The sequence below is a fragment of the Solea solea genome, chromosome 21 (genome assembly GCF_958295425.1).
Source record: "Solea solea chromosome 21, fSolSol10.1, whole genome shotgun sequence".
In the NCBI taxonomy this organism is placed as follows: Eukaryota; Metazoa; Chordata; class Actinopteri; order Pleuronectiformes; family Soleidae; genus Solea; species Solea solea.
Window position 1 is genome coordinate 9726703 of NC_081154.1, and position 26363 is coordinate 9753065.

Genomic DNA, 26363 nt, shown 5'->3' on the forward strand with positions numbered 1-26363 from the left:
ACAGTAACTACATTTTTGCAAGCATCACAAACTCACCCTCCCGTTCTTTCCACAGTATTTGCATTCTTGTTTTTCTTGTGCCTTTGTGTGTTTGATATACACAAATGCTCGTATCTTTTTTTTTGGCATGTGTACCTCTGTGTTTAGTGAACCGGCTGCAGCATAGACAGAGCAGAGTGTTTTTATTTTTTTTCTGTGGTCTCATGTCATCTAACCTGAGCCGAAGCAGAAGACGGTCACCACATGGTGCCGAAACAATGCTGGGAAAGGAAAGGAACACATAAATGCAGTGCGCGTATGGGAGCTCACGTTCAGCTTTTTCTTTTTTCAGACTTAATTGTAGTCCGGGCAGTCATTAGGAAAATATGCATAAAAATAGACCTGTCAAAGAGGGTCAGATCATACTCGTCAGGTAACTCCTACATTCATCATGTTTTGAAAGATTTATAGTTTCACATTAGCCACAGGACTGTATGGGATCTGATGTTAGAAATGTCACATCGTTGTTGTGTTTTGTTTTTCTAAGGCCACATTCTGACTTACCTCTCTCCAAACATGCGGTTTATTTATGACCTGTAGGTGTTACTGGTGGAAGCTCGTTCACGCCTGGACTTCATGAAAAGGCCACACATTTTTTAGATATTATGAAGGTTGTGGTGTTTTGTGTGTGTCAGGGTGACACTATTATAAGCAGGACTCGTGCAGTGATGGCAGCAGGAGGCTAAAATTTTGAACACTGCGGGACTGAATTGACATTTTTATTTGTTTCTGACTCCGACATTAAAAGTTCAAGCACTATACTTTGTCATTTATACTCACGTACAATAATTGAGCTGTTGGAACAAACAAACAAAGCGTATAAAATGTGTTTATGTGTGTCTATCCCAGGGTCAGAACCAGAGGATCAGCCCAAGCTCCACCCTAACCAGCAGCACTGCCTCCCCCCCTGCAGGCAGCCCCTGCTCCACCCTCCCCTCTGCCATGCCTGGCCAGGCTGGCAACAAGGACTGTGCCTACGGTTCTGTCACCAGTCCCACATCAACACTAGAGAGCAGGGACAGCGGGATTATCGGTGAGACCTGAGCACAGAAAAAACAGTAAAATGCAAATGCATATGTGTTGTGTATGTGTAGTCTAATTCAGAACTCTGTGGCACCTATTGTAAAACATGCAATGAATCAAAATACTGGTCAATTTCCTTGGGGAAAAGGCTTAAAAGTAGCATCGTTGTCCATCCATCCATTGTCTACTGCTACTGTGGCCAATCCCAGCTGACATAGGGCGACAGGCGAGGTACATCCTGGACAGGTCGTCAGTCCATCGCAGGGCTAACACATAGAGGCAAATCATTCAATCTCTCACACCTAGAGGCAATTTAAATTGTCAAAATAATTGCCCTCGTTCCGACCGGGTTGCTAACCCGTGTCTTTTTGCTGCAAAGGCCTCATCGTAAAAAATACTGCAACAGGAGCTTATATTTGATTTGTTTGACTAATACATTTTCGGTGCTTTCATACATTTGCTTTTGAGGCAATTGTAGAAAAACAACACACTTTCAAGTAGAGGAATTATTTTAAAGAACACTTTAATCTTTTTTTGCGTCAAGTTTTTTTTCATCATCTTATTTACATGATTTCAGCCATGCACTCATCGCACATTTTAATCAGTAATTGAAGATTACAAGTGGTAAAATATGGATGAGGCAATAAAGTTAAAATACAAATAAAGGCAAATCTATTAAATGCTGGATTTTAGCTTCAAAGTCAGATAAAAGCCTGTGTCAGTAAGTAGGAGCATGCCTGAGGTTGTAGCTTGGTTCTTTTAACTAAAAATGATTATCTCAGTGCCACAGTTGTCTTTATTGGTCATTTAAACCGGGGCGTGGTTCACCTCAAAGTGTTACTATCAAACTTTTAAGCCTGGGTGTGGAACAGAAAGTGTGCCTGACTCCATTCCGTGCTCTGTGATTGGTTTCAAATCAAACAGTAGTTCCTGTAATACTCTGTAGGAGCCAGTGTGTACTCCCAGTAGCAGACAATTCAAGATCATGATGATATCAACTGTGGCATTCTTGTAGGAGAGATGAAATGCTTACTGAATTAAGGCACTTGATTGGAACGCCTGTAGTTTCGATGAGGCAACACATAACATCGCCATGCCTCAGATTTGGAACAATAGTAAATCTGAGCAAAATGACATGGGTGAGGAGAAGGGAGGAGAATGACTGCAGTGTGAAAGGCATCCAAACATGTGAAGACAAACTGAAGACGCCATCTTTGTTTCTGTTGCAGCTACTCTCACCAGCTATTCCGAAAACATGGAGCGAGGCGGCAAATATGGCGAAGGCTCGCGAGCGAACCTCAAACTGTGGCAGTCCCAGAAATCAGGCATGGATTCGTTCCTGTACAGGGTGGATGAAAACATGACCGCCTCAACCTACAGCCTCAACAAAATCCCCGAGCGCAACCTGGAGAGCATGTCCTCCCACTCTGCCCACTCCATCCCACTGTACCTCATGCCCCGCCCTAACTCTGTGGCTGGTGAGTCGCGTCCTCTTTCCCCTCCCTCTCCTGTGAAAGGCTACAGTTTGTCCGGCGGGCCACAAATAAGGTTATTTTAGTTATGCATTAGATACATTTCTGCCAAGAAAAAGTCATTTTCTCTGGCTAAATTGGATTGAACTGTTAGCTTTCAGTCCTGTTACACCCTGTCTCTGAATCCTTTGTGCTCCCTCCTCACTCCTATCAAGCTTTCCGTCCTTGCCTGTTTTCTTTCCAGATGAAGTGTGATCCCGCTCTTTGAATGTGTGACAGTGGAAAGAGCAGAATAATAAGCCCCACCTCATGCGTGGCAGATATTGCAGGGGTTTAATGTTGGAGAGCACAAACCGTAAGGTGTGCGATATAAGCCTGATATAAGCCAGTTATGTTCACTTCTGGATTTTTCTTCCGTCCTCTCATCTGTCACAAGAACTAATGTTCTCTCTGGTTTCTAGTCACTACATCAAAATCTCTCTCACAGCGGTTTCTCTAATTGGCCATTAGCAATGTAGATGTTATCATCTACACTTTTTGACCTTAAGATATCGCATATTATTATAAATAATGGATGTCAACCTCGGGTATATTAGGCGAAGCACCGACTCTGTGAACTGCTCATATTAACAGATCGGGATCCCACATTTTGCGGGATCGCATTTCTCCTGCAAATCTAGGATAATTCAGCTTAAACTTCCTTAAATCGGAAACAGAGCTCAAAAGGAGCTTAGTTGTCGTATTTTTTTTATTCTAAAATAAAACAAGGATACAGCTCTTGTAATGGGATTATGTTGACATTTTGGGTAGCTGCAAATCTGCAGTGGCATTTAGTCCTCTAAAATCTCAGCGTGGTGTGGAGTGAAACCAGAGAGCACCATAATACAGTGGGGGAGGAAAAAAAGCTTCTGCAGAACACACTGCGGCTGGAAGAGTATCACGTAGGAAAAGCTGGCGTGCTGCTGACAGGGGTCTAACTGATGTGTGTCTGAAAAAGGGACTTCCAAAAGTAACAATACATACATCAGGGAAAATGTCAGTTTCATAACACTGAGCCAGTCCTAATGGGTCTAATTGTATTATTGTTGTCAACGTCAGACAGAGGCTGTTTGAGGCGATGAGCTCTATTATGCACTTCTCCCACTCCCACTAGAAAAACTGTGTCTGCATGTACTGTAGACAAACACACGCACAGATATATATATAAAACGCTTAACGAGGCCTCGCGCTGCAGCCATGGCCCCCTCTCTTTATGCTGGTCATGTTCTCCCGTTTGACACCGCTGTCTGGCGGCGCAGTGACTCTGTCGGGTTCAGAGATCCACCCTCGATCTAATCTCCTCCCCTCAACACTCAGACCTTCAAAGGTGCACCGGCTGAGCCGGAGATGACTTTAAAACATGCCATAAGCTGCAGATGATGCAAAAAAAAAAAAAAATAAGCGGGAGATTGAGGGAAGAGATTTGAGGAAAAGAGAGGTGAGTAGAGGGAGATATGTACATGTGGAAGAGGAGTGAAAGAGTTTCATAATCCCCCCCCCTTCCCCTCTTCACTCTCCTCCACAAAGAATTGTTAGACGATGTAGGGAGGGGAGGAAAGCGCAGGCTGAGGATTGGATGGGCTTGCACGGCAGTGGAACATCAAAGCCCCAGGCATTAACTGTTTCTATTCCCCAGAGTGACAGAGAGACTCACTTTGATGTGTGCAGAGAGAGAGGGAGAGAGACACAGAGCGAGAGCAGAAGGCAACTGGGGAGGAAAATGAGGAGGGAAGGAGGGGGCTTCTCTATTACCTAATGAAGGCAGTGCGTTGGCTGAGCTGAAGATGGATATGGAGGGAGGAATAACCAAGACCAAGAGTATTTCTTTTCTCTCGCTGCCTTCATGGTGCTAGAAGAGTCTCTACCGTTTATCAGGGTTTCATTTAATGGAAACATTTGGTTAAGAAAAGATGAGGCCTTTGATGTTTCCTTAATGCTACTATCCCCCGCTAAGTATTTATTAGCATGTTAAACTTCAGAAGATTGTGTTAGATGACTGGGACTAAGATGATGTTCCAAATAAACCCCATGTTAACATCTGGTGTTTGCAAGGTGTTAGTATCTGAACACAGTGACATCCACATGTGCGCCAATCATCATTTTTCAGGTCAAGACAGGATTGTTTTAATTTGTTTTTTAGAGCATTGTTTGTTAGATTTATGGCCATAAATACAGATCGCATTTAGGGCTGTTTGAGAAATGAATCACTTTCAGATGTGGTGCAATTAAGGTTTAACTTGAAGTTAACAGACCTGTATACTGTCTCTTGAGAAAGGGCTTATTTACCAGTATTTGAAAAATGCCTGTATCTAGACATTTAAAAAGTGTTATTTATTCAGATTTTAAGGTAGTCATGTCAGAGTTTTGCTGCCAACGTGTAATTGAAAAGAAAATGTACAACCTGTCTGTCTAGAGACAACATTTTACAGATCTGCAGATCATTACTAGAATAGATTCTTTTTCCCCAGTGTAATTAAATTAAATTAACCTCTGTTAAATTGAGCTGGAGGCACTAATATATCTGATTATCTTTATAAATATTATAATCGCCACACCTTGCCCAGCACAATAATCACAACTGGTCTAAATATCATGCCATGTTTAAGGATCTGTGTGCAACAGTTTATGTAACTGCTCGGGGATTGAAGGAGTCCTTGCTTTTGATATAAAGACTAAAGGGACGTAAGAGACACTGAGATTCCCATACTATTGTCTCTAAATTGGAAGATAGCAGCTCAACAGAACAAAGGCTTTTCAATGTAAAGGAGCATCTTCTCCTGGTCGCCCATCTGTGGTGTGTACCACGCACAAATGTTATTGTTTAAATATTCGGACCACAGATTATATTTGTGAGGGAGAGAATGCTGAGGTGTTTAAAGCAGGGGTGACTTGATTTTCTTCTCCAATGCTGATATCACAACCCTAACCCTAATCCCTAATATCTACCAATATCATTCAGACAAGAGTTTTTACATCTTTTGAACTACCAACCTGTTAACAACACATATTTGCTGATTCATTTACCATTTCAAAAACACTATTTTCCCACTGAATAAGTGGCTCATGTAAGACATAAGACATGCTCATGTAAAGAAGTTCATTTTTACAGCCTGTGCTCATATCAAATGTATTTTTCTGATATTCAATCCAGTGATTTTGACCATTATCAGAAAATACTTAGTATTGTATGCTTCATCCCTAACGTAAAGCACCAGCACTTGCAAATTATACTGTAACGGGCCAGCTGGTGTGTGTGTGCGTGAAAGAGAGCATGCATTTGTTCATGCTATCAGTCACTCTGTCAATCAGGAAGTGTCTGAAGTGTCTGTCATGGCCCCCAAGTAACCAAGCACTCTGCCGCTCACAAAAGCTTCTTTTTTTCCCCTCGTCCACTTCCTCTCATCACCTCCACACTGCATCTCCTTCCTCTTTATTTCCCTCTCACTATATGTGTGCAATGTGCATCAACACAGGAGCTGTGAATGTGAACCCCGGCAGCCTGCTGCATTGCAGATAGAGATGATGAGCGCACAGATTTGAGTGCTCACATTCAAACAAACATTGAAAGTGAAGATAAGAGAATAAATAGAAATGTTATCAGCCCATTAGCCCCGAGTCACTCCTCCTCGGTTTAGCAGCAGATTGATGCCCCCACTGTCTCCACTTTTAGCCCAGTTAAATGACCAGCACCCCCTCACACACACACACACACACACACACACACACACACACACACACACACACACACACACACACACACATCATTCCCATCAGGGCCAAGGCCTCCAGCATTCTCAGCTGCTATTTTACCTCCATTTTGGGAAACTCATGGCAAATTTTGTGGGTCCAATGGCTGCAGTGACTTGGTCAGCAAAACACACACACTTCCACTCATGCTCACTCACAACACAGACTACACTCTTTGAACCAAGGGACAGAACAGGAGCAGTGTTGATGTTCTGGAGATTTTTACACCAGGGAGAGGTGGTAGACTCAGGGGCTTGCCATTCGGAGGGATTATTATGCCGTATTTCCTGGACTGACTGAAGAGAGATACGCACACTGAGGATATTACTGGGCACAAACATGCATTGCTATTCTCTCCTTTTGTCAACTCCTTGAGTTTCAGTTGGGATCTCTGTACCTTAGGGATGAAGATGAAATCCTTCATCCTTCGGAGAAGATGAAATCCAACTTGCATTAAGTTTATTTTTACTCAATCAAGTTTGTCAAAATAAAAAAAACTGTATTGGCACATTAATCCAGCAGGGTAGATGATCAGACATATTTTTAAAGGATGATGTTTTTATTTGGGAGAGAGTAAGAGACATTTTTTCACAGTTCACAGACCAACTTTCTTGTTTCCTGTGTGTTTGAGGTGACATTTCACTTTACACTTTCTATCTTTAAAAAGCACTTATTTCTTATCTTAAAGGTGATAATGATGGTACCTTCTCTTCTACTTACCTCTCACCCATTAAGGTCCCACCAGAAGACCACTCATTTTCCCTGGTCTATGTATTTTGACTGTTTAATTCCTTAAACTACTTTCGCCTCATACTAGAATGGCGGATTTTTGGTATTCTGTTGCTCACATATATTAGCGACACTTAAGCTCCTTTAATATGCACTGGTTTTTGAGCGTCGGCCCTGATGAGACAGCGAGGTGTGAACATTGAGCAGCCAGCGTCAGACAGAATTCACTCCATGAATAAGAGATTTGTCTGCTGAGCTAATTAATCCTGAGAGAGGTCAGATGGCATCTGCCACCTTGCCATGTGACACACACTGAGAGGAGGGAATTTTAGGACAGCACTGGCCTGTGTTAGCATAACAATGGCCTCGGGCCGGACATGACTCACTGCTGCCTTCTTTTTGGGCTTGTTTGCCGTGTATGTCTCCAATGTACATGCGTGTTGACAGTAGCATATTTTCTTTTTGTCTTTAACTGAGACCGCTTGCTCCTTCTCCCCTCCGTCTTTATCTCATGCACACCTCCGACTACAGCGACCAGCTCGGCCCACCTGGAGGACCTGGCATACCTGGATGAGCAGAGGCACACTCCATTACGCACCTCGCTACGTATGCCCAGACAGAGCACCACCTGCGGGCCAGGTCGCTGCGGGCAGGACATGAGAGGTGAGCAATAAGACAGACAGAGCGCACAAATGCAAACACACACACAATCAAACACAGTCTCAAAAAGGTCCAGTGTGTGAAAATGAGCGACAACTAAATGGGGGGGAGTCCACCGCTCATTCACTGGTTTGTCCAAGGCTTATTCCAAGACCACAAAGACCAAACAATTTTTAATTTGAGAGCAGTTACACACTTACACAAACATACCTATGGGTATTATATTCGATTTCCGCCAATAAATCCTCCTAAATGTTACACAGTGGACCTTTAAAATATAGGCCTCCAGGGCTTCACATAATAATTCAGTTATGAGCAAACAAAAGCTACCCTTTAACATTAGATGTGGCACTGTAAACATTAGACGTATAATGTTAACCTGTGAATAGACAATTGCACCATACATCTAAGCAATCAGCCATTATTTACTTTCATTTTAGCTTCAAATGTGCTGTTTGGTTTCAGGTTGGCATGTGATTTCCCTCTTACTTCACGTTAAACAAAGCGCAGAAGTGAGAAATAGGACACTATTCTGTTTTGTGTTTTTTTTAACCCACAGACATCACAAAGCAGCTGAGCGTTTCAAAGCAAAGCTGCAGGATGAGCAACACACTTTTAAAATTCAAATGAAAGCCGGTGATGGTTGATTTGCAGTTGATGGTGCATTTCGCATGCACATGTCTTCTCCTACTGCACAACCAGTATTCCTGATCAGACCAGTGATGCTGCCGAGCTGGTGGACACAGCTGTTGTGTCCTTATGTGTGAAACTGTTTGAGAGACGGGAGGGAATGCATTTCTTCAGGTTGTGTCACCGTTTAGCTGAAATTTGTCTCGGTGCTTAACATTCTGTCAGCGTGGGCTTCACTGCACTCTGGTCCAGTCTAGCACACAGAAGAGGCCTCCTTGACCAAGCAAATCTCCTCAGCCTCCTCACCAAATGGCCTGATGTCACGACAAGTCACAATATGTGTCCCCGTGCCCTTCTTCCTCTGTCACTTAGCCAGTGAAAATCACCGTAATGGCAGCCCTTTGCCATCCAAGCGAACACAAATATGCGTCCCTGTATATTTTAAACACCTGTTAAGACCCCACTTAGCTGAGAGTGCAGTCGACTGAGCGACCACGTGCCCCCCCCCCCTTCTCGAGGGCAGCCAGCTGCAGACAAAATGTGACGAACAGAGGACAAAGGTACAGGAAGAGATAGAGATATACACAGAAAAACAGAGATGAAGGTAGGCAAATGTAGTTCCTCAAAGCTTCACTGTTACTGTCAGACCCACTTGTTTCAACATTTGTCCTCTAAGGGCAGCCAAGTGTGTTTACAAGCCGACCGACTGCATCCTAGCATGCTCTCTGCCTCCTCGGATCAGTGTCAGTACCTCCTTTAGTGCGGCGCTCTTGCTTTTTCAACAGGACAGATGGAATGAGACAGAGAGACAACTTAAAGCACAGGCTTTTTTTTCCTGCACAAACTCATAGGTAGTAAATTAACGAATAAAGGTCATTTTGGTCCCATTTTTCTTTGACTTCAGGGAGGATAATCCATGATTTTGTAAGTTTGATCACATCCACGCTCCCCCAGAATCTTTATTCAATAAGCCTCCCCTCATTATCGGCCCTTTGTCCACATTTTATCAGATGGCTGGATCATCATTAACTGCACATAAATGCAGGAGGATGAACCATTGATTACTTTTAATTCTACATCCTTTCACCTAGTTTCACACAAGGTATCACATAATGTTATTTTTCTGATTGCCAGGCAGGAACTCACTGTATAGGATTTTAAATCATACGTAGGTAAAAACAAATGAGCAAACAATACAGAAAAAGCTGACTGGCAGATTCACGTAGCTTTAAAAAAAACCAAAAGAACACAATAACTGCATATGTGATGAAGCATCACACTACCTGCTTTTTTTTATTTCAAGCATTTATTGCATTTTTTAAGTTAATATTAGCCACACGCCTCTGCAGAAAGACTATTTGTGCATCACAGAAGAAGGATTGATGGTTGTTTCTATGAGAGGCTGCTAGATGCAGATTTGCAAATGGACAAGAGGAGCTGCTTCTGTGTTGGTCAGGTGGTAACCAGTTCTGTCTCTGGTCGGTTTCTGTCAAAGCTTTTCTTTTAATGTCGACCATCGGGGGCCCAAGCTGTGCTGCTGTTTTGAGGAGGGTGAGTCAGACTGTAATAGACCTTCTTGTGCTCCCGCCTGCCTACCTCTAAGATTTACCACCCACCTTATATATTCACCACAAACTCTCTCTCACATAACTGTGCCCTGCACACACATTTTCTCCTTCGTTTATCTCTACTCTGCCTCTCTTTGTCTTTGTCACTCGCTCTGTCCCTTCCCTCCCTCACCTGCTCCCTCTCTGCTCACGTACACTAAACAAGCCTTTGCGTTAGAGGATTGTTGGAGCTCTCGGCTATTAGAAAGTCAAATATATATATATGCACTACTTGATTGGCCGGAAACATGCACAGCACGTTTTTCTAGAGGTTTAAGTTATTGGACATTCACAGGACACAGGTTACTGATATGTAAATGTATAATACATGTTCCGACCACAAACACAACACATCTAACAACTACTATATTGTGAATAATGTTCTTTGAAGCCTGATATAGTGTAGTAGATCCTCACTCTAGGACCATTTCTGTGTCAATCCGCAGCTAAAAATAGTCTACTTACTCGTGTAGCGAGATCTTTTCTCGTCATAAGAAGAACAGATAAACAACATGGAATACGGAATAACACCGGCCATATGGTGCAAATACAAACCTCTCAACAGACTTCGCTGGTCTACATGATTTAAATTCACAGGTCTGTTCGTAGTAAACCTGTATTTATAGCAAATACAAACAAAGGAAAGTCCTATTGCTGTCTCAGTCAATGGAGAGAGAGATAACTGTCTAAAACTCATGACTTTGCACAAGCATGTTTACGACAAAACAACACTGTCAAGTTTCAGTTGGTAACCTAAGTCTCTGTCTACCATTCTCTTCTCTGGTCTTGATTCTAGTGACTTCATCTTAATTATTTTTCATCTAACAATACAGACTTTGAGATATAACATGTAGCTCTTTGGGTTTATCTAATCATATTGACATGTTGTTGTTTGAATAGAATAGAATAGAATAGCCTTTATTCTATTCTATATTGACATGTTGTTGTTTGGCCGTCATACTTACAGTAAATCAGTAAATGACAACAAGGAAATATGTTCAATGAAACTCTGCAGGCACATGGAAGATTAGAGTATGTTTTATGATCAAATGCATTAGTCACGGGCATATTAACTTTTATTAGTTTTGCTCTAAGGCTACTGTGCAGATTATATAAGATTTTATTGTTTAAGACCAATGAGGTAGGATCCCAATGCTGCTGCATATTCCCGCTGAAGCTCTTCATCCAGGCGGCATTAGGTGAAATGTCTGGGATTTTAACTTTGTGCATGAAAAACCAGACAACCGACAGCAAAAAAAACACAAATGTTTTCGACAGACACACACACACACACCCAAATACTCCCACATTAGCCCTTAGAAAGTCTGTGTCTCCTGACACTAAGATCACCTGTCGCCACACTCCCTGGACCCTTCACACAAAAACGCACTGATCATTTTAATCTGCTTTTCCTCCCTGTACTCCACTTCCCATCCTCCTCTGCTCTCCTCCTCCTCCACATATCATCTTCCTCCTCCTCTTCTTTTTCTCCTTCTCAAAGCCTGTTCAGCCACCATGAGTCATCCTCACCTGGTGAATAATTAAAACGTCTGAGGCTCTTGCTTCGTCTGGCCATGGAGGGCTGGTAGTAGAGGAGGAGGAGGAGGAGGGAGTGATACCTTGCTCAACTTTGCCTTAGGGGGAGTGTTATGGGCAGGATTACGAGCAACTGCCATCCATCCGTCCTTCACACACACAAATCTGCTTCCACCATGCTGGAAACAACTCCCTCGGCCCCCGTTCACAACATGGCTGCCATGTTTTCCTGAAATACCTGACACAGTGGAGCAGTGGTTGCTGCACGACTTGACGCGCAGGAGGTGTAATCATTTCTGTCATTTGGAGGATGGTGCCCGATAGGCCAAGGCTGTGTTTAGTAATTCCGACAGGATGGACGGAGCTTTCCAGGCGTGTTTGGCATCCAGTCACCCACAAGATAATTGAGTTAGTGGCACTTAAAACTGAGAGGCTTTGGGTATTAAGCCTCTTACTTCCATGGTCTTATGGTATTTTAATGAATGGCAGGGATAGGTAGTTTTTGCGTTTCCCGTCACCAGAGTTGCATCAGGTGAATGCTTTCACAGCATGACACAAATCCAGAGGAATATTACATCAGTTGGTGAATAAGAGACACAATAGAAAGTCCCTCTCTGATTGTTTTTTATGTATGTGTGCTTGTTGATTTAGCACTAAAATAATCTGACAGGGGAATATGGATGAAATGTCCTTTATTACATCGGGCTGCAGCTGGCACAGAGCTCAGTGCAGCAGATTGCAGAATGCTGGCTTTGTGCTCAATGTGAACAGAGAACAGCTTTTCACCCACTTTCAGGTGTATCAGCGACTTTTTGCTGATTGAAAGTAAGCGTTGTGTTATATTTTCCTGAGCATCATCATCACGTTTCTTTTCATTCTGAGATTATAATTAGCTGGATAGGATAGGAAGCATGCTTGCAGCAGCACTTTGTGGGTGATGTGTGGGAAAAGAAAACATTAAAAGCAATACCAGCTCATTATGTTCAGTTACCGGGCTCTAAATCAGCACACTGGAGTCATTTACCGCAGACATGCAGCTCTAATGCAACACTCAGTCCCTCCCTGCCCCCTGTTATATTTTGCTGTGCTGTACCTGAGGACAGTGGAGGAAATTCTGCCGACACATAGGAATTCAGCACGTTCACACCATCATATCATACATAGAGCGCTGACTCACACAGTGGGCTTATTTCTAGTATGCTGCAGAGTGTGAAATGAGCTACAGCACCAGTGATAATCTGACCAGCAGCTTTTACTTACTGCAGACTGCATAGAATCAGATTACATTTAAACCGGGTGAAGAAACCAAAAGGACAGCGATGACGTGTGTTGGTCTTGTTTTGTTTGAAGACTTTTGTAATCAGTCCAAATTTGTCTCCCACTCAGGTGGAGTACTTCATGTAATCAACTTAAAGCTGCAGTGCATCACATTTAGGTGATTTGTGTCGTCGTCGATGTTATTATTCTGCCTTTGTTTGGTCTTTGTGAACAGAAACTATGTACAATTCTGTTTATGCTGCGTCCTTCATCTGAAAATGGGCTCTGCCAAGCAATACTATCAGACGTGACTGAGGGAGTGTTTGTGTGTATACAGCAGCAGAGCAGAGGTGTTTTTTTTTCTAGCAGTAGAATTAAGTTCTGATGTGTTTTACAGGAACTTCAAAAGATCAAAACACCATTATACTAAGAAATACAGAGTCATGTGGAGCTGATGGGCTTGATCAGCATTGTGTGAACTCATTTGACAATTGTTTGTTGAATATTTCTGTAAATGTGTTTTTACATACCGAGTGTGAATTGCTTTTGCTGCTGGATTCATTTCATGATGTTGCCGTTGCAGTGGAACCAATCAGATTCTCCCCAAAAGTGCAAACATTACCCAACCTGTGCCACACATACTGTATGCAGAGGAATACAATCCATGTCAACAAAAGGATTTCTATTAGTAACCGACACACCCAGCCTGGTAGTTCCCGAGATTACTGACCTCACAATCCACAATGTGCTGATGCCACTGCTGCATCCTCCTGTATTTTCATTGAGCTACACCTTGTTGTGTGCTGTGACACACTGCACACTGCTTCCAGTTTCCATCCCTGTGCTCACTGCCTTTTCTTCCTTCCTCCCTTCTCTTCTTGCTCCGTTTCTGCTTTCATCCTCTCTTTCCTTTCCCTCTGTCTTCTTTTGCTTGCCGTTTGTCTCAGCTTCTGCAAATAACACCCATGCCTGGCAATCCCAGTCACGTAAGTTACTTTGACTTTCATCTGTTGCATCAGTTCCGCTCAGTTGCCCTGCTTGCTGGATAGCACTTTACAAGTCACAGCCGTCTGTTCACCTTTACAGCCAAGTTTTGTGGTGTTTTATTTTTATTTGTATTTTTTATGTGCAATTCACATAATTCTGGCATAATGTCCGTAGACTAAAACATCACCTAAAGAAATGACAAACCAGAAAGAAAGAGAGCATGTCTTTATTCTCACAGCTCAAATCAGTTTAAAGGACGAGGCCCAGGAGACGACACTCAGAGGCAGCAGACTAAATTTTACACTAACTCTATCATACAGCTTCAGAAGTTCACACCACGCTCATTTTACCCTCATTAGTCTTTAATGTTCAATATGTTCTGCTGAAAAGATGCCCAAACCTCTGGAAGACTTAATTTTAATGACTCCCCCTGGTGGCTAAAATCAGCAGACATCAGTAGATAAATGAGTTGCTGTCTATTTTTCTTTTTTAGCAGTGCAAAACAGAGACATTTTTACTGTAGAATATATGATATAAATCAACGTGGAGAGAGATTTAAAGTTAACAACATGAAACATATTTACCAGAAGACTTTGAATTTAAGATACATTTTCTTTTTTCACCAACACATCCTACTTAATCCTTAGTTTACAGGTACAGTTTACTTTCAAATGTACTTGGTTATATGCTTTTGTGTGTGCTTTCAATAAATGTGGTTAGATTAGACTGAGATATTGTTAAACCTAAAATCAAGATTCAAGATCAAAATCACTACTGACTTATCCAGTATCATTTTTTTTTTAAACTGCAAATATTAATTATGTGTGAGAAAAGGAATTAAGTTGTTGATATTTATGCATCGATGTGTGGGTGTTGACACATTTTCATAAACAGCATTTTATATATGTTACCTCATCTTGTCTGAGTGTCCATGGGGAGACTAACTACACAATATTCATGTTAATTATTAAATGAAAGGTACATACATGTGGCTTAAAGCTGTAAAGCTAACGACCAGTTTTTCTATTCCCTTGAACCTGCAGTACGTTTTGCTCCTTATCGGCCTCAAGACATTGCCCTCAAACCTCTGCTGTTCGAGGTGCCCAGCATCACCATGGACTCTGTCTTCACGGGCCGTGAGTGGCTCTTCCAGGAGATCGACGCCCACCTCAACAGCCCCAACGTCAGCACCAACCGCGGCGTGGTAGTGGTCGGCAACATCGGCTTCGGCAAGACGGCGATCATCTCGCGCCTGGTGGCTCTCAGCTGCCACGGCACACGCATGAGACAGATCGCCTCCGACAGCCCACAGGCCTCGCCCAAACGTAGGCAACCGTCCTTGTTACATATGTAGCTGTGTTCAAGAAGGCTGAACACAGACGTGGATTATGTCCCGTTAAGTTGGACATGGTGGACATCATCGTTTGTGTATTTAGAAGGAATGTCTTCTTGTGTCCAGATGGTGAGGGGCTCCCTCTCACCCAGCCCCAGCCCACGCATGGCACCCTGGGAGGAGGCAGCTGTCCAGGGACCCCGGAGATGAGGCGACGTCAGGAAGAATCCATGAGGAGGCTGGCGTCTCAGGTACCATCATTTATATACTTCACACATAGACACACTCACATGTAAAAGTCTAAATTTACAGACAAAACGGCCATTAGATTTCCAAAATAATGTAAGTAGAACATTAGTCTCTAAGTACTAGTTCTTCTCCTCCCATTTACAAATGTGAATTATTCAAAAGTTGCAGCCATATATTCCAAAAATAGGGGCGCTTCTGGTGATTTTTAATATGAAATTTCTCATTTGATTACCGTGTTTTACGAGGAACATAAGTGCACAATCCAAAACCCCTTGCCTCCCCACACTTCCATTTGAGGAAATGAAATATATATGTTCTGATTTTATTGCAATACTAAATGTGTGATTCAGTGTGAAATTTCCAAGCCTTGCAAGATAATCTAAGTTGGCGTTTCCTTTCTGATTTCTTTTGTCGGTTATTGACTATATTGTGGGTTGAACAACCAATATCACTCCCTTTTGAAAATGCCTCTCCATGGTACGAGCACAAGCATGACTCAAGTTCTGTCAGGAACAACATCACAGTTTTCAAAAGAAATCCAATATTTTTCACCACATGCAAACTATCATTGTCTCCCACAGATTTTTTATTTTTTTATTTTTATTTTTTTACTTGGTAGCTCAACCTAATATTTTCATGCAGCTGAAATTGTGCTGAATATTGGTATTTTCTACATTATGTGTGAAACTTGCTTGCTCCTTTGCCCACTCTCCTTTCTGTCTACTGTTGCACCGCCGCCTCTCTCCCCTGCAGCTTAGCCATCTGCATCCCCACTCCCAGCCTGATGTATTATGCAGATGTGTTTAAAAAAGAAAAAACAACTTTGCCAGGGAGCCTTATGAAATATTTATACTTGCAGAAAGCCATTTCCCAGCCAAGCTATTAGATCTTGTTAACTCTGTGCATTAATAATTGAGCTCACTACCTTTTTCACTCCTTTTGTTTTAAAGCCCTTTATTCCATAGTGACCAAAAATTAGCATTTCATTTTGATTAGTCTGTCTCCCCCCCCCCCCCATTTTTTCTCACTGCCCTCTGATCGCTGCCACTGCCTCTGAAAAATCTATGTGATCTCTCAGTCACTGGGAGCGTTTGGTCTCACCTGCTGCCATTGTTTAGTCGGCTAACCTCTCACATGATCCACTTGCCCTCTGCTATTCACTTATGTTGCTCCATGTACTTTCTAAGATGATTTTCCATTCATTTACTGAATCATTCATTTTAACACGTTTCAAGTACAGTACATAGCTGTGAAATGACACAGTTTAACACTTGACTCCTTCGTGCCACACTCATCTCACACATGAGCATGCATGAGCTAACCCCGAACCTCTCTTGGCAGCCGGAAGCCATGAATTATTAATGGCTAAAACCGTACAGCGAAACAAGAGGTATTATGTTTCATTATACTGCAATCATCCACCATGAAGCCGACTCAATCCCAAATGAGTTGTAGAAAACGGCTTTGAAGCAGCAGAGCCCTGGACAAAAAAAAAAAAAAATGTTGTTTTAAAACTGTGTCACCTGACTCCCCCACTCCTTGACACTGATCTTGAATCAGTTTACGCTTAGTCATGGTTAGGATTACCAGGAGGGAATGGAAACTTTACATTTTCTGTAACTGACCTGGCTTTAACCTTCTCCATAACTCTCTGTCGCCCCCAGGTGGTGGCGTATCACTACTGCCAGGCCGACAACGCCTACACCTGCTTGGTGCCAGAGTTTGTGCACAATGTGGCCGCTCTGCTGTGCCGCTCGCCACACCTCGTCGCGTACAGAGAGCAGCTGCTGAGGGAGCCACACCTGCAGAGCATCCTGAGTCTGCGCTCCTGCGTGCAGGACCCACTGGCCTCCTTCAGGAGGGGAGTCTTAGAGCCACTGGATGCACTTTACAAAGGTTAGATACCTGTTCAGGTTCACAACAGTACAAGACAATGAATCTAACTGATCATTGACATACATCATCATTAAAGTGTCTGTCATGATGTGTTTATCTTGACAACCACAGGATTATTTCAGGGTTAATGCATCTGTTATAATGAAGCAATACATTCTAATATTTGTCACAGGCCAAAGTTTTCCACTCCGCAAATACTTCAAGTACATGTGTTTGTGTATGTGCGTGCATGTGTGTTTACCGTGTGTGCTCAAGCAGTGTGAAATCTTCTTCTCCTCACACTGCCATGGCTCAGTGAGTTAGATTTCCGGCTCTGCATTCATTTTGGGACTCGAGTGTGTAACTATGGTCCCCCACTGGCTCACAGCAGCTGGAATGTTACGTGAGTGGAGTGTAGTTAGACTTTCTCTCTCTCACTGTTCAGACCAAGAGGAGGACAGGTCCACAGTGAACATGACACACTGATGTCATTTTATCCATAAATCGGTGATCGGTGAATAATGAACTTGTCAGTAACCTAATATTCATGTCATTTGATTAAATTATCAATTAGATTGTAATCTTAAGGAAAGAAGGAAAACATATGTAATAACTATTTGCTCGGCCAGGAGAAAGACACTTGGCAAGCTTTCCTTTGAAACAGAGATGGGAACAAAATCTTGACTGATTCATTTTCGAAAATATATTTAAATCTGAAAAAAGAACCTCGAGATTCTTAATGCTCTTTTTCATGACACTCCATCATTTATTGCCTAAACGTCTGTCTGTTTTCATTTCGTTTCCTCAGAGAGGAAGATCAGCTCGGACGAGGATCTCATCATCCTCATTGACGGACTGAACGAGGCAGAGTTCCACAAGCCAGACTACGGAGACACCATTGTGTCCTTCCTCTCCAAAACCATCAATAAGTTCCCTCACTGGCTCAAACTGGTGGTCACAGTGAGAACCACATTACAGGTACAGGATGGATTAGAGGTTAGGATTATAGGAGAGAGATTGGAGACTGTAGTGATAACGTATGAATGCAATGGTGATGATAAGGTGTTTTGGGGTGTGTTTTGCTTTATCCTTCAATACATCACTTATGTACAGCATGTTGTTGGATTTACTCACGTTATCGTCAAGATATCTACATCTATAATCCACAAAAAAAAGAAGTGCCTGACTAAAATGTTTGTGACTCTTCAGGAGATCACCAATGCACTGCCATTCCACCGCATCTCCCTGGACAGCCTTGAGGAAAACGATGCCATAGACCAGGACCTGCAGGGATACATCCTGCACCGCATCCACAGCAGCCCAGAGATCCAGAACAACATCTCGCTCAACGGCAAGATGGACAACACCACCTTCGGCAAGCTCAGCGCCCACCTCAAGGCCCTGAGTCAGGGCTCCTATCTGTACCTCAAACTCACCTTCGACCTCATCGAGAAGGGCTACCTTGTCCTCAAAAGCTCCAGCTATAAGGTTTGTCTTTGCTGCTGAGTTTGGCTTAAACTGATCCAGTTTAACATTGTTACAACTCCATAATTAAGTTTTTTTCCGCTGATCATTTTGAATGTAAATAACAGTGGTCTGGCAGGTCTGCACATAAACACTTGCACATTTCTTAGTGTGATAACCACCATAAATAACATAAATCATCTTTGTAAATAGTTGATTTGACATTTACACGGAGTGTACGTGGTTCATCATGACCTTGTTGTTAAGTCAATAGGTCTTATAAAAACTTATTAATAGCTTAAGCAGCACATTTTAATAGCTAAAAAAAGCCTAAAAACGGCACAACTTGTTGCCCACAGTAGAACTTAACTGGATTCATATGGAGAAGAGATCGAGGTGATATCGTCTGATACAAACTATAATCTTATTGCTCATAGTTTGCTCAGGCAATATGGGAGTCATAAAATCTGTGTTTTGGATTCAGATTCAAACACCTTTTTGATAAATAAGGCTGTTGAATTGCATTAGTATGTATTTCACTATATAAAAAAAGTGTATTTTGCAGCCCAAGATTCATTTAATTTCATGTATTCAGGAGTGCTTCCAGGCTCCATAAAAGAATGACAACTAATAAATTCACTTTCTCTTCTCCTGAGGAAAAACCATGTGGAATCGTTGAAGACGTGCTTCACAAACACAGTGCATTATTTATGCTCCGTTGCGGTGATCCTGATGAAATCAGCATTGTGACTCAGGTTGTCTTGGTCTTCCCACAGGTGGTTCCAGTCAACCTCGCGGAGGTTTACCTGCTACAGTGCAACATGCGCTTCCCCACGCAGTCGTCGTTCGAGCGGGCGCTGCCTCTGCTCAACGTGGCCGTGGCCTCGCTTCATCCGCTGACTGATGAGCAGATATATCAGGCCATCAACTCTGGTTCACTTGAGGTTAGTCACAGTACATGAATTATCTACATTTTATGTTTAAATTTCACTTGCTCGTTTTAACTTTTCAGCAGCTCTGTTTTAAAGTTCTGTATCATGCTGGTGTCTTAACAGAGGTAATGATGTTTGAGGCTCTTTAATCCTTAGAACTCGTCCTTAGAGTGTTAAGGCTACTTTTTCCATTACTATTTTAAAATGTAGAGGCTATAAGAATGTGCAATATAGAGTGTCTTATATTGTTGTCAGCACAACCTGTATAGGCAATCTGATGAAATTTTCCTTTTTCATTTTCACCAACTACACAAATTTGGAAAAAATTTGGAAATAATTCACAGTTGACACAAAAATAAGACAAAAACGGTCTATTTTGTGACTTCTGCACAATTATCACAAATGTCCATATAAGGAGTTATTACCAACGGTGCATGAGCACTAAGGGTTAATGTAATATAAAAAGACTTTGGTACATTTAAAGGTTATTGCTTTAAATTAAGGGTTTTTAAAGTCTGTTGAAGTCAATCAGATAGATATCTTGTTTCCATGACAAAAAAAGCACAGCTAATATTAGCATGTTCCAACGCTCTCTTGACTTAAACACTCAAGGTTCTCATTCCTCCACGTCATCATGTCCTCTGGAGTGTAGATAGCAGGCAAAGTCAAGCAACTCTATTTGCCTACTTATCTACACTTCCGAGGACTGTGTCAGTATGTTCGGAAGTGATAAAAGTGTTTCACTGAGACGACGTCTGTGGCTGCAGGGCACGCTGGACTGGGAGGATTTCCAGCAACGTGTAGACAACCTGTCAGTCTTCCTGGTGAAGAGGAGGGATGGCACCAGGATGTTTGTCCACCCCTCCTTCAGGGAGTGGCTCATCTGGAGAGAAGAAGGAGAGAAGACAAAGTTTCTCTGTGATCCCAGGTAAGGACAGGCAGGATTTATATGTTTTCTCTGTGATGATAGAAGTGTTCGTAAGTGGGGGATAAAGACACTGCTGAATTAGGGTCATTTTGCTTCTAGAGTTTCTGTAAGAAATACACTGTGGTGAGAGAAAGCAGAGAGAGGCCATTAAAAGTGAAAGAACTGAACATTATTAAATGATTCTCCCCTTCAGCATTTAGTTTTCCTAATTTCTGTCCGCACGTCCGTTCATCTGTCTGTAGTCATTTTGTTTCCAAACAAAGATGGCAGTGACGTGGTAGCTTGTGATATTTTGAGTATTGTGGGGGAAATACTTTGACGTCAGGTAACTATGATAGCACCCAATGATCTGTCTCCTGATGACTCTTATCTTAAAGGTTGTTCAGTTTATGTTAATTCTGTATGTATCTCAGCTGATTTAAAAAAGTTTTTTTGATTCTGATTAATAACACAAATTACTTTGACTTTTATCTAATCATAGTTCTAAATTACTGTTGATTAGTTGTGCCAGAAGATGGGATGATTAATGGATCTACAGGCTGTTAGTAGTTCACTCTGTAACATGCAGAGATTTTCTTATGAGGAAACAATCTAACTGTGCAGTTAATCAGTCATGTATAAATACAATTTTCTCTGTTAGTCGCAGCTACGTCGTGTTTATCTGGAAGAGGAATTAACCTGATTTCTTGTGTCATGAATGGATTCAGTTGAAAGCCATGCAGCATCATGACCTCATGTCTCAAGTGCTGAAAGATTCTGTGCCTGTCGTCTCTGCAGGAGCGGTCACACCCTACTGGCCTTCTGGTTTTCTCGGCAGGAGAACAAGCTGAATAGACAGCAGACTATTGAACTGGGCCATCACATCCTCAAAGCACATATCTTTAAGGTATCATCACACACTAGACGAGGCAAATTCCTCCTTTGAGAGGCAATACCTCGTTCGTTCATGCTGTATGTGTCTCCGCCTACATCTGCAGTGTAAAATACTCTCTCACACATACAGAGGTCCTTTGGCACTGAATGTTTATCTCTCTGTTCAAGGGTCTCAGCAAGAAAGTTGGGGTTTCCTCATCCATCTTGCAAGGTCTGTGGGTCTCATACAGCACAGAGGGCCTTTCAGCTGCACTTTCTTCACTCCGAAACCTCTACACTCCCAACATCAAGGTACAGGCTCCAGCATGGCAGAGGGGAGTCATACTTGAAGAATATTTCAGTAGCACTGGAAATGTCCTTCACAGGAGGCTGCCGCTCTCTGGACTTAGACAGAATTTCAATATAGATTTTTAAATTATTTATTATTATGTGTATGTGTCCAGGTGAGTCGGTTACTGATGATGGGCGGTGCCAATGTGAACTACCGAACAGAGGTGCTGAACAATGCCCCCGTCCTATGTGTCCACTCACACCTGGGCTACATGGACATGGTGGCTCTGCTGCTCGAGTTCGGCGCCTCCGTCGACGCCCCGTCTGAAAGCGGCCTCACGCCGCTGGGTTACGCTGCCGCCGGGGGACACATGGCCATCGTCACTGCGCTTTGCCGCAGGAGAGCAAAGGTATGGAATCGGACGGATTCTTTCCAGCCGTCCAGCTTCCTGCGCTCGTTCCCCGTCTCTAATGAAATCCACGTCCTGTAAACAGGTAGACCACCTGGATAAGAATGGCCAGTGCGCTTTGGTCCATGCGGCACTGAGGGGCCATATGGAAGTGGTGAAGTTCCTGATCCAGTGTGACTGGTGCATGGCACCACAGGAGCAACAGCAGTCACCACAGACACAACAACAGGCGGCTTTCACCAAGAGCCACGCAGTCCAGCAGGCTCTCATCGCTGCAGCCAGTATGGGATACACAGAGGTATACAATGAGTTTTATTGTCCTCATGTCTCACTACTACTGCTGCTACGGCCAAGTTTAACCCTTAATAAATTAAAATAGGCAGAAATGCAGTAAAATAAGTACATTTACTTAATTATTTCTCAGTTGAGTTCAGCATAGTCATTTCTAAGATTAAAGAACAGCTGCCAAATATTAGTCTGATCTGTTTTAAGTGCAGCAATGGTTACTTCTCCTTCCGTGTCTTTGCTGGCACCTTTGCAGTATTTTGCATTTTACCACCACAAATGAGGACCCTACAAAGCTATTAGAGGTTAATTAAAAGAAGCTAGTGTGTGCTAGTGTGAGGAGATTTGATAATGATAATTTCAGTTTTCACTCATTGAATAACCCACGGTGTGAGAGTCATTGTGTTTGCTAATGTTGATTGAGGTTCTTCTAAAATAAAGCGGTTTTAATTAGATTAAATGAAAGTTTCTAATATTTATTTGTATCAAATTGAATGTGTGTAGTAAAATGTGTGATCCTCTGTTGGTTAATCTTTGTCATATTGAATCTTTTTTTCCCCTATCAGATCGTGTCCTACCTGCTGGACCTGCCTGAGAAAGATGAAGAGGAGGTAGAGAGGGCTCAAATCAATAACTTTGACACCCTGTGGGGGGAGACAGGTAGGAACACCTGCTACAGCCAGACAATACACTGATAAAATGCCGAAATCAATACTGACAGATGACATGTGTACGCCTAATGGTTTGTGTAGTTGTGGAATTGTTGGGTAAATGTACTGTAAGAGACATTTTTAAGCCTGTCTGTGAAATGTTTTGTGGTAAGGTTACTCTGTGTGGCACTGCGAGGCAGAGCGCTGCAGTGCGGTTGTGTGAGATTGTTCTTGTGTGTGTGTGTGTCTGCTGCTTGTGCTGCTTGCTGCGTCAGATGCTGATGGCAGTGCGGTGGTGTCATTGGAGCAGAGACAGGGTTGGGCTCGCACACAGGGGAGGGGCAGGGGAGAGGAAGAGAGGGATGGATGACTGTGCTCTGGGGTGCTTAGAAATGACTCGTCTGATTGCACTGTGGCAGGGTGTTGAGAAACATAATGTATTGTTTTAACCTCAAGCCATGAAACCTCATTGAGAGCATTATTCCGGGAGTATTAGAACGACTGCTTCTCACTGTCATTTGGAGAGGGGGGGACTCATTCTGTTGTTTATGCTCTTAGAAAATCTCAAGTTTCTCTTCTCTTCTCGCCCCCTGTAGAGTATAACTTTATTCAAACCAAATAATAATAATAATAATAATAATCAAATAATTCATATTCTTATAATGCACTGTGCACTGGGTTGATCATAGTGTTGAACAACCTGCATCTGCAGCTCTGATTTTCTTTGCAGAGCTTTATAATCTAATTCCACTAACTGTCTGGTTGTCTTGTGTATCTTATTTGGATCACTCTTCCTGCTTTCACTGGCATCATGTTTTTGGCCCCAGCAAGCAGCATTTTTCCGAGAAGAACGCTTTACAACCTGCTCTTTACCTAACAGCTGACACAGCAGGTGATTAGTTAGTGAACATAGTGGAGCATTTAACTGCTGAAGAGCCAGATATTTCACTCAGAGAAAAAAAAAAAGAAAGAGAATAGTTAGTGTTGCTACTGCATTCATTCAGCTGACACAAACCCTACTCCAAATAATTGCCGTCCTGAGTGCTGGCACTTAATGATGATATGTAAATATGTATATATTATTTCCGCTGCTGACAAGTAGCTAAAAAAAACAACAGTAGAGACCCTACTTACATGCTTGTGTGTTGGTGTGTTTGTGTGTGCTCCCAGCTCTGACTGCAGCCTCTGGTCGGGGGAAGCTGGAGGTGTGTCGTCTGTTACTGGAGCAGGGTGCAGCAGTGGCCCAGTCCAACAGACGTGGCATTGTCCCGCTGTTCAGTGCCGTTCGACAGGGACACTGGCAGGTTAGTTGTCTGTCTGATCTCTCTTTCCTTAAAGTTGGACAGCATGCTTTGAAAAAGATCACCAAGATTTAACTTTGCTTATCCGAAAAGGCAATAAAGGAGCCTCTATGCTTCCCAAACATTACATTTTCATTGGATAAAATTGATTGTTGACGTTTCCTTTCATAGATCGTAGACCTCCTCCTCACACACGGGGCAGATGTCAACTTAGCTGACAAGCAGGGTCGAACCCCACTGATGATGGCTGCCTCAGAGGGACACCTGGGAACGGTGGAGTTTTTACTGGCTCAAGGTAACTCATCATGTCCCCAATATGTTGTTTCATTTTCATAGAAAACTAAAACCAGCAATGCTAAAATAACCATACAGTGGAATTATTTATCTATCACCTTATTGGAACACAACCAGAAAATGGTTAACAATGGCTGACAAATATAAATAAAGATCTATTACACCAGGTTTATTTATGACATGCTAGAGCGTTAAATACACATGTTGTACATATGATTTTAACTGAGTAACTTTCAGTCACATCATTCCAATGCAAATACCACAGATCACAGAATGTGACAGACATCAAAACAACAAAGCTAGTGGTGCCCTACAGCTTTTCCAGAGTACTGTATGAACCCATCAGTCTCATACACAACAAAGCACACTGTGACCACAGAGGGGTAATTACTGTTTGCAATAATTACAAATTAGTGAAAAGAAAGACACAAATCCAATAATCCAAAATCCCAAAATCCAATAATAATAAATGAAAATAAATAATATAAAATATAATAATATAATATAATAAAATAAATAAATAATTAATATCCCTGTGAAGTGATATTAACTTCTGACTTTGTCACCCCACAGGAAAATGTGTTACTAACCACCATGCCAAATTGGAATGATTAAAAAAGTGATTAAAAATTAGGTTTCAATGAATGTATCCACACACACTTTCCCACATATTGAACAATATGTTTTAGTGAGGACCAAAGAATATAAATGTAAACACACTGGTATCAAACGTCCTGTTTAACAAACATGAAGAGAAGTGACGTTCGCCTGCTTTGGTCCAACCCAAATCGTGTGTGTGGATCCAGATCTGAACACACACTCACACATACTGACCAACTCATTTAGGTGGGAACCAAAGCAGCTGAATTTTCCTGCGCAGACATTTTGTGTGCGACATTTTCACCTTTTTGGTTGTAGTTCAGCAACATACCACACTCGACTCACAGAGCTGGTTTAGTTACAATCCTCGCCACTTTCTGACATGAAGAGGAGAGGAGAACAGGGATTCACTGTGGCAGCTTCTTTCCACAGGAGCCTCTCTGTCTCTGATGGATAAGGAAGGTCTGACCGCTCTGAGCTGGGCCTGTCTCAAAGGCCATTTACCCGTGGTTCGCTACCTGGTAGAGAGCGGAGCTGCCACCGACCACGCGGACAAGAACGGACGCACACCCCTCGACCTGGCGGCTTTCTATGGCGATTCTGAAGTGGTAGGTGCCTGGTGGCACAGGGGCAAAAAAGTTGATCCAAAAGGATCCAAATAGAATGTGTTTCTTAGTAACATTAAGTGTATTTACATCTTATGGTGACACATATGCTTATGTTTTCTTTGTCCTTTCAGGTCCAGTTCTTGGTTGACCACGGGGCCATGATAGAGCATGTAGACTACAGCGGCATGCGTCCTCTCGACAGAGCGGTGGGCTGCAGAAACACGTCGGTGGTGGTCGCCTTACTCAAGAAGGGAGCCAAGATAGGTAAGAGCAGGTTGACAGACTAAAGAGCCTACCCTCGACAAACACAAAGGACCGCTCTGAATAATGGCCTTGTTGTTCTGAAGCACCATAATGAAAGGTCATTTGCCTGCCAAGAAATGAGACCCAATTTGCGATTGTATTTTGGCTAAAAAGACCATGCACTGGAGTTAAAGCATGAGCTGCATGAGAGATTACTATATTGCAGAGTGGAAGACACTTTTTATTACACTCTTCCTGCTGGTTATTATAGAGCACTGTGGCATTTTACTGCACTAAGCCATGGATTCAGGATTATGTCTCC

At 42.5% G+C, this 26363-nt stretch overlaps 1 protein-coding gene across 12 annotated transcripts in view; it reads left to right on the forward strand.

Annotated features, from left to right (window-relative positions):
• The window catches only part of tanc2b (tetratricopeptide repeat, ankyrin repeat and coiled-coil containing 2b), a 118545-nt gene that overhangs the window by 84748 nt on the left and 7434 nt on the right, over positions 1-26363 (forward strand). For 9 of the 12 annotated variants that reach the window (XM_058621347.1, XM_058621348.1, XM_058621350.1 and 6 more), the window contains 20 exons: positions 889-1072; positions 2292-2540; positions 7581-7712; positions 13687-13725; positions 14770-15051; positions 15186-15310; positions 16973-17204; positions 17992-18161; positions 18393-18671; positions 19424-19591; positions 20347-20507; positions 21285-21393; positions 21549-21671; positions 21824-22060; positions 22146-22358; positions 22912-23005; positions 24166-24299; positions 24468-24591; positions 25623-25798; positions 25930-26062. In XM_058621347.1, the coding sequence (XP_058477330.1) occupies positions 889-1072; positions 2292-2540; positions 7581-7712; positions 13687-13725; positions 14770-15051; positions 15186-15310; positions 16973-17204; positions 17992-18161; positions 18393-18671; positions 19424-19591; positions 20347-20507; positions 21285-21393; positions 21549-21671; positions 21824-22060; positions 22146-22358; positions 22912-23005; positions 24166-24299; positions 24468-24591; positions 25623-25798; positions 25930-26062 (3364 nt within the window). The remainder of the gene's footprint in view (positions 1-888; positions 1073-2291; positions 2541-7580; positions 7713-13686; positions 13726-14769; positions 15052-15185; positions 15311-16972; positions 17205-17991; positions 18162-18392; positions 18672-19423; positions 19592-20346; positions 20508-21284; positions 21394-21548; positions 21672-21823; positions 22061-22145; positions 22359-22911; positions 23006-24165; positions 24300-24467; positions 24592-25622; positions 25799-25929; positions 26063-26363) is intronic. The other 3 variants (XM_058621351.1, XM_058621352.1, XM_058621359.1) reach the window with 1 other exon arrangement.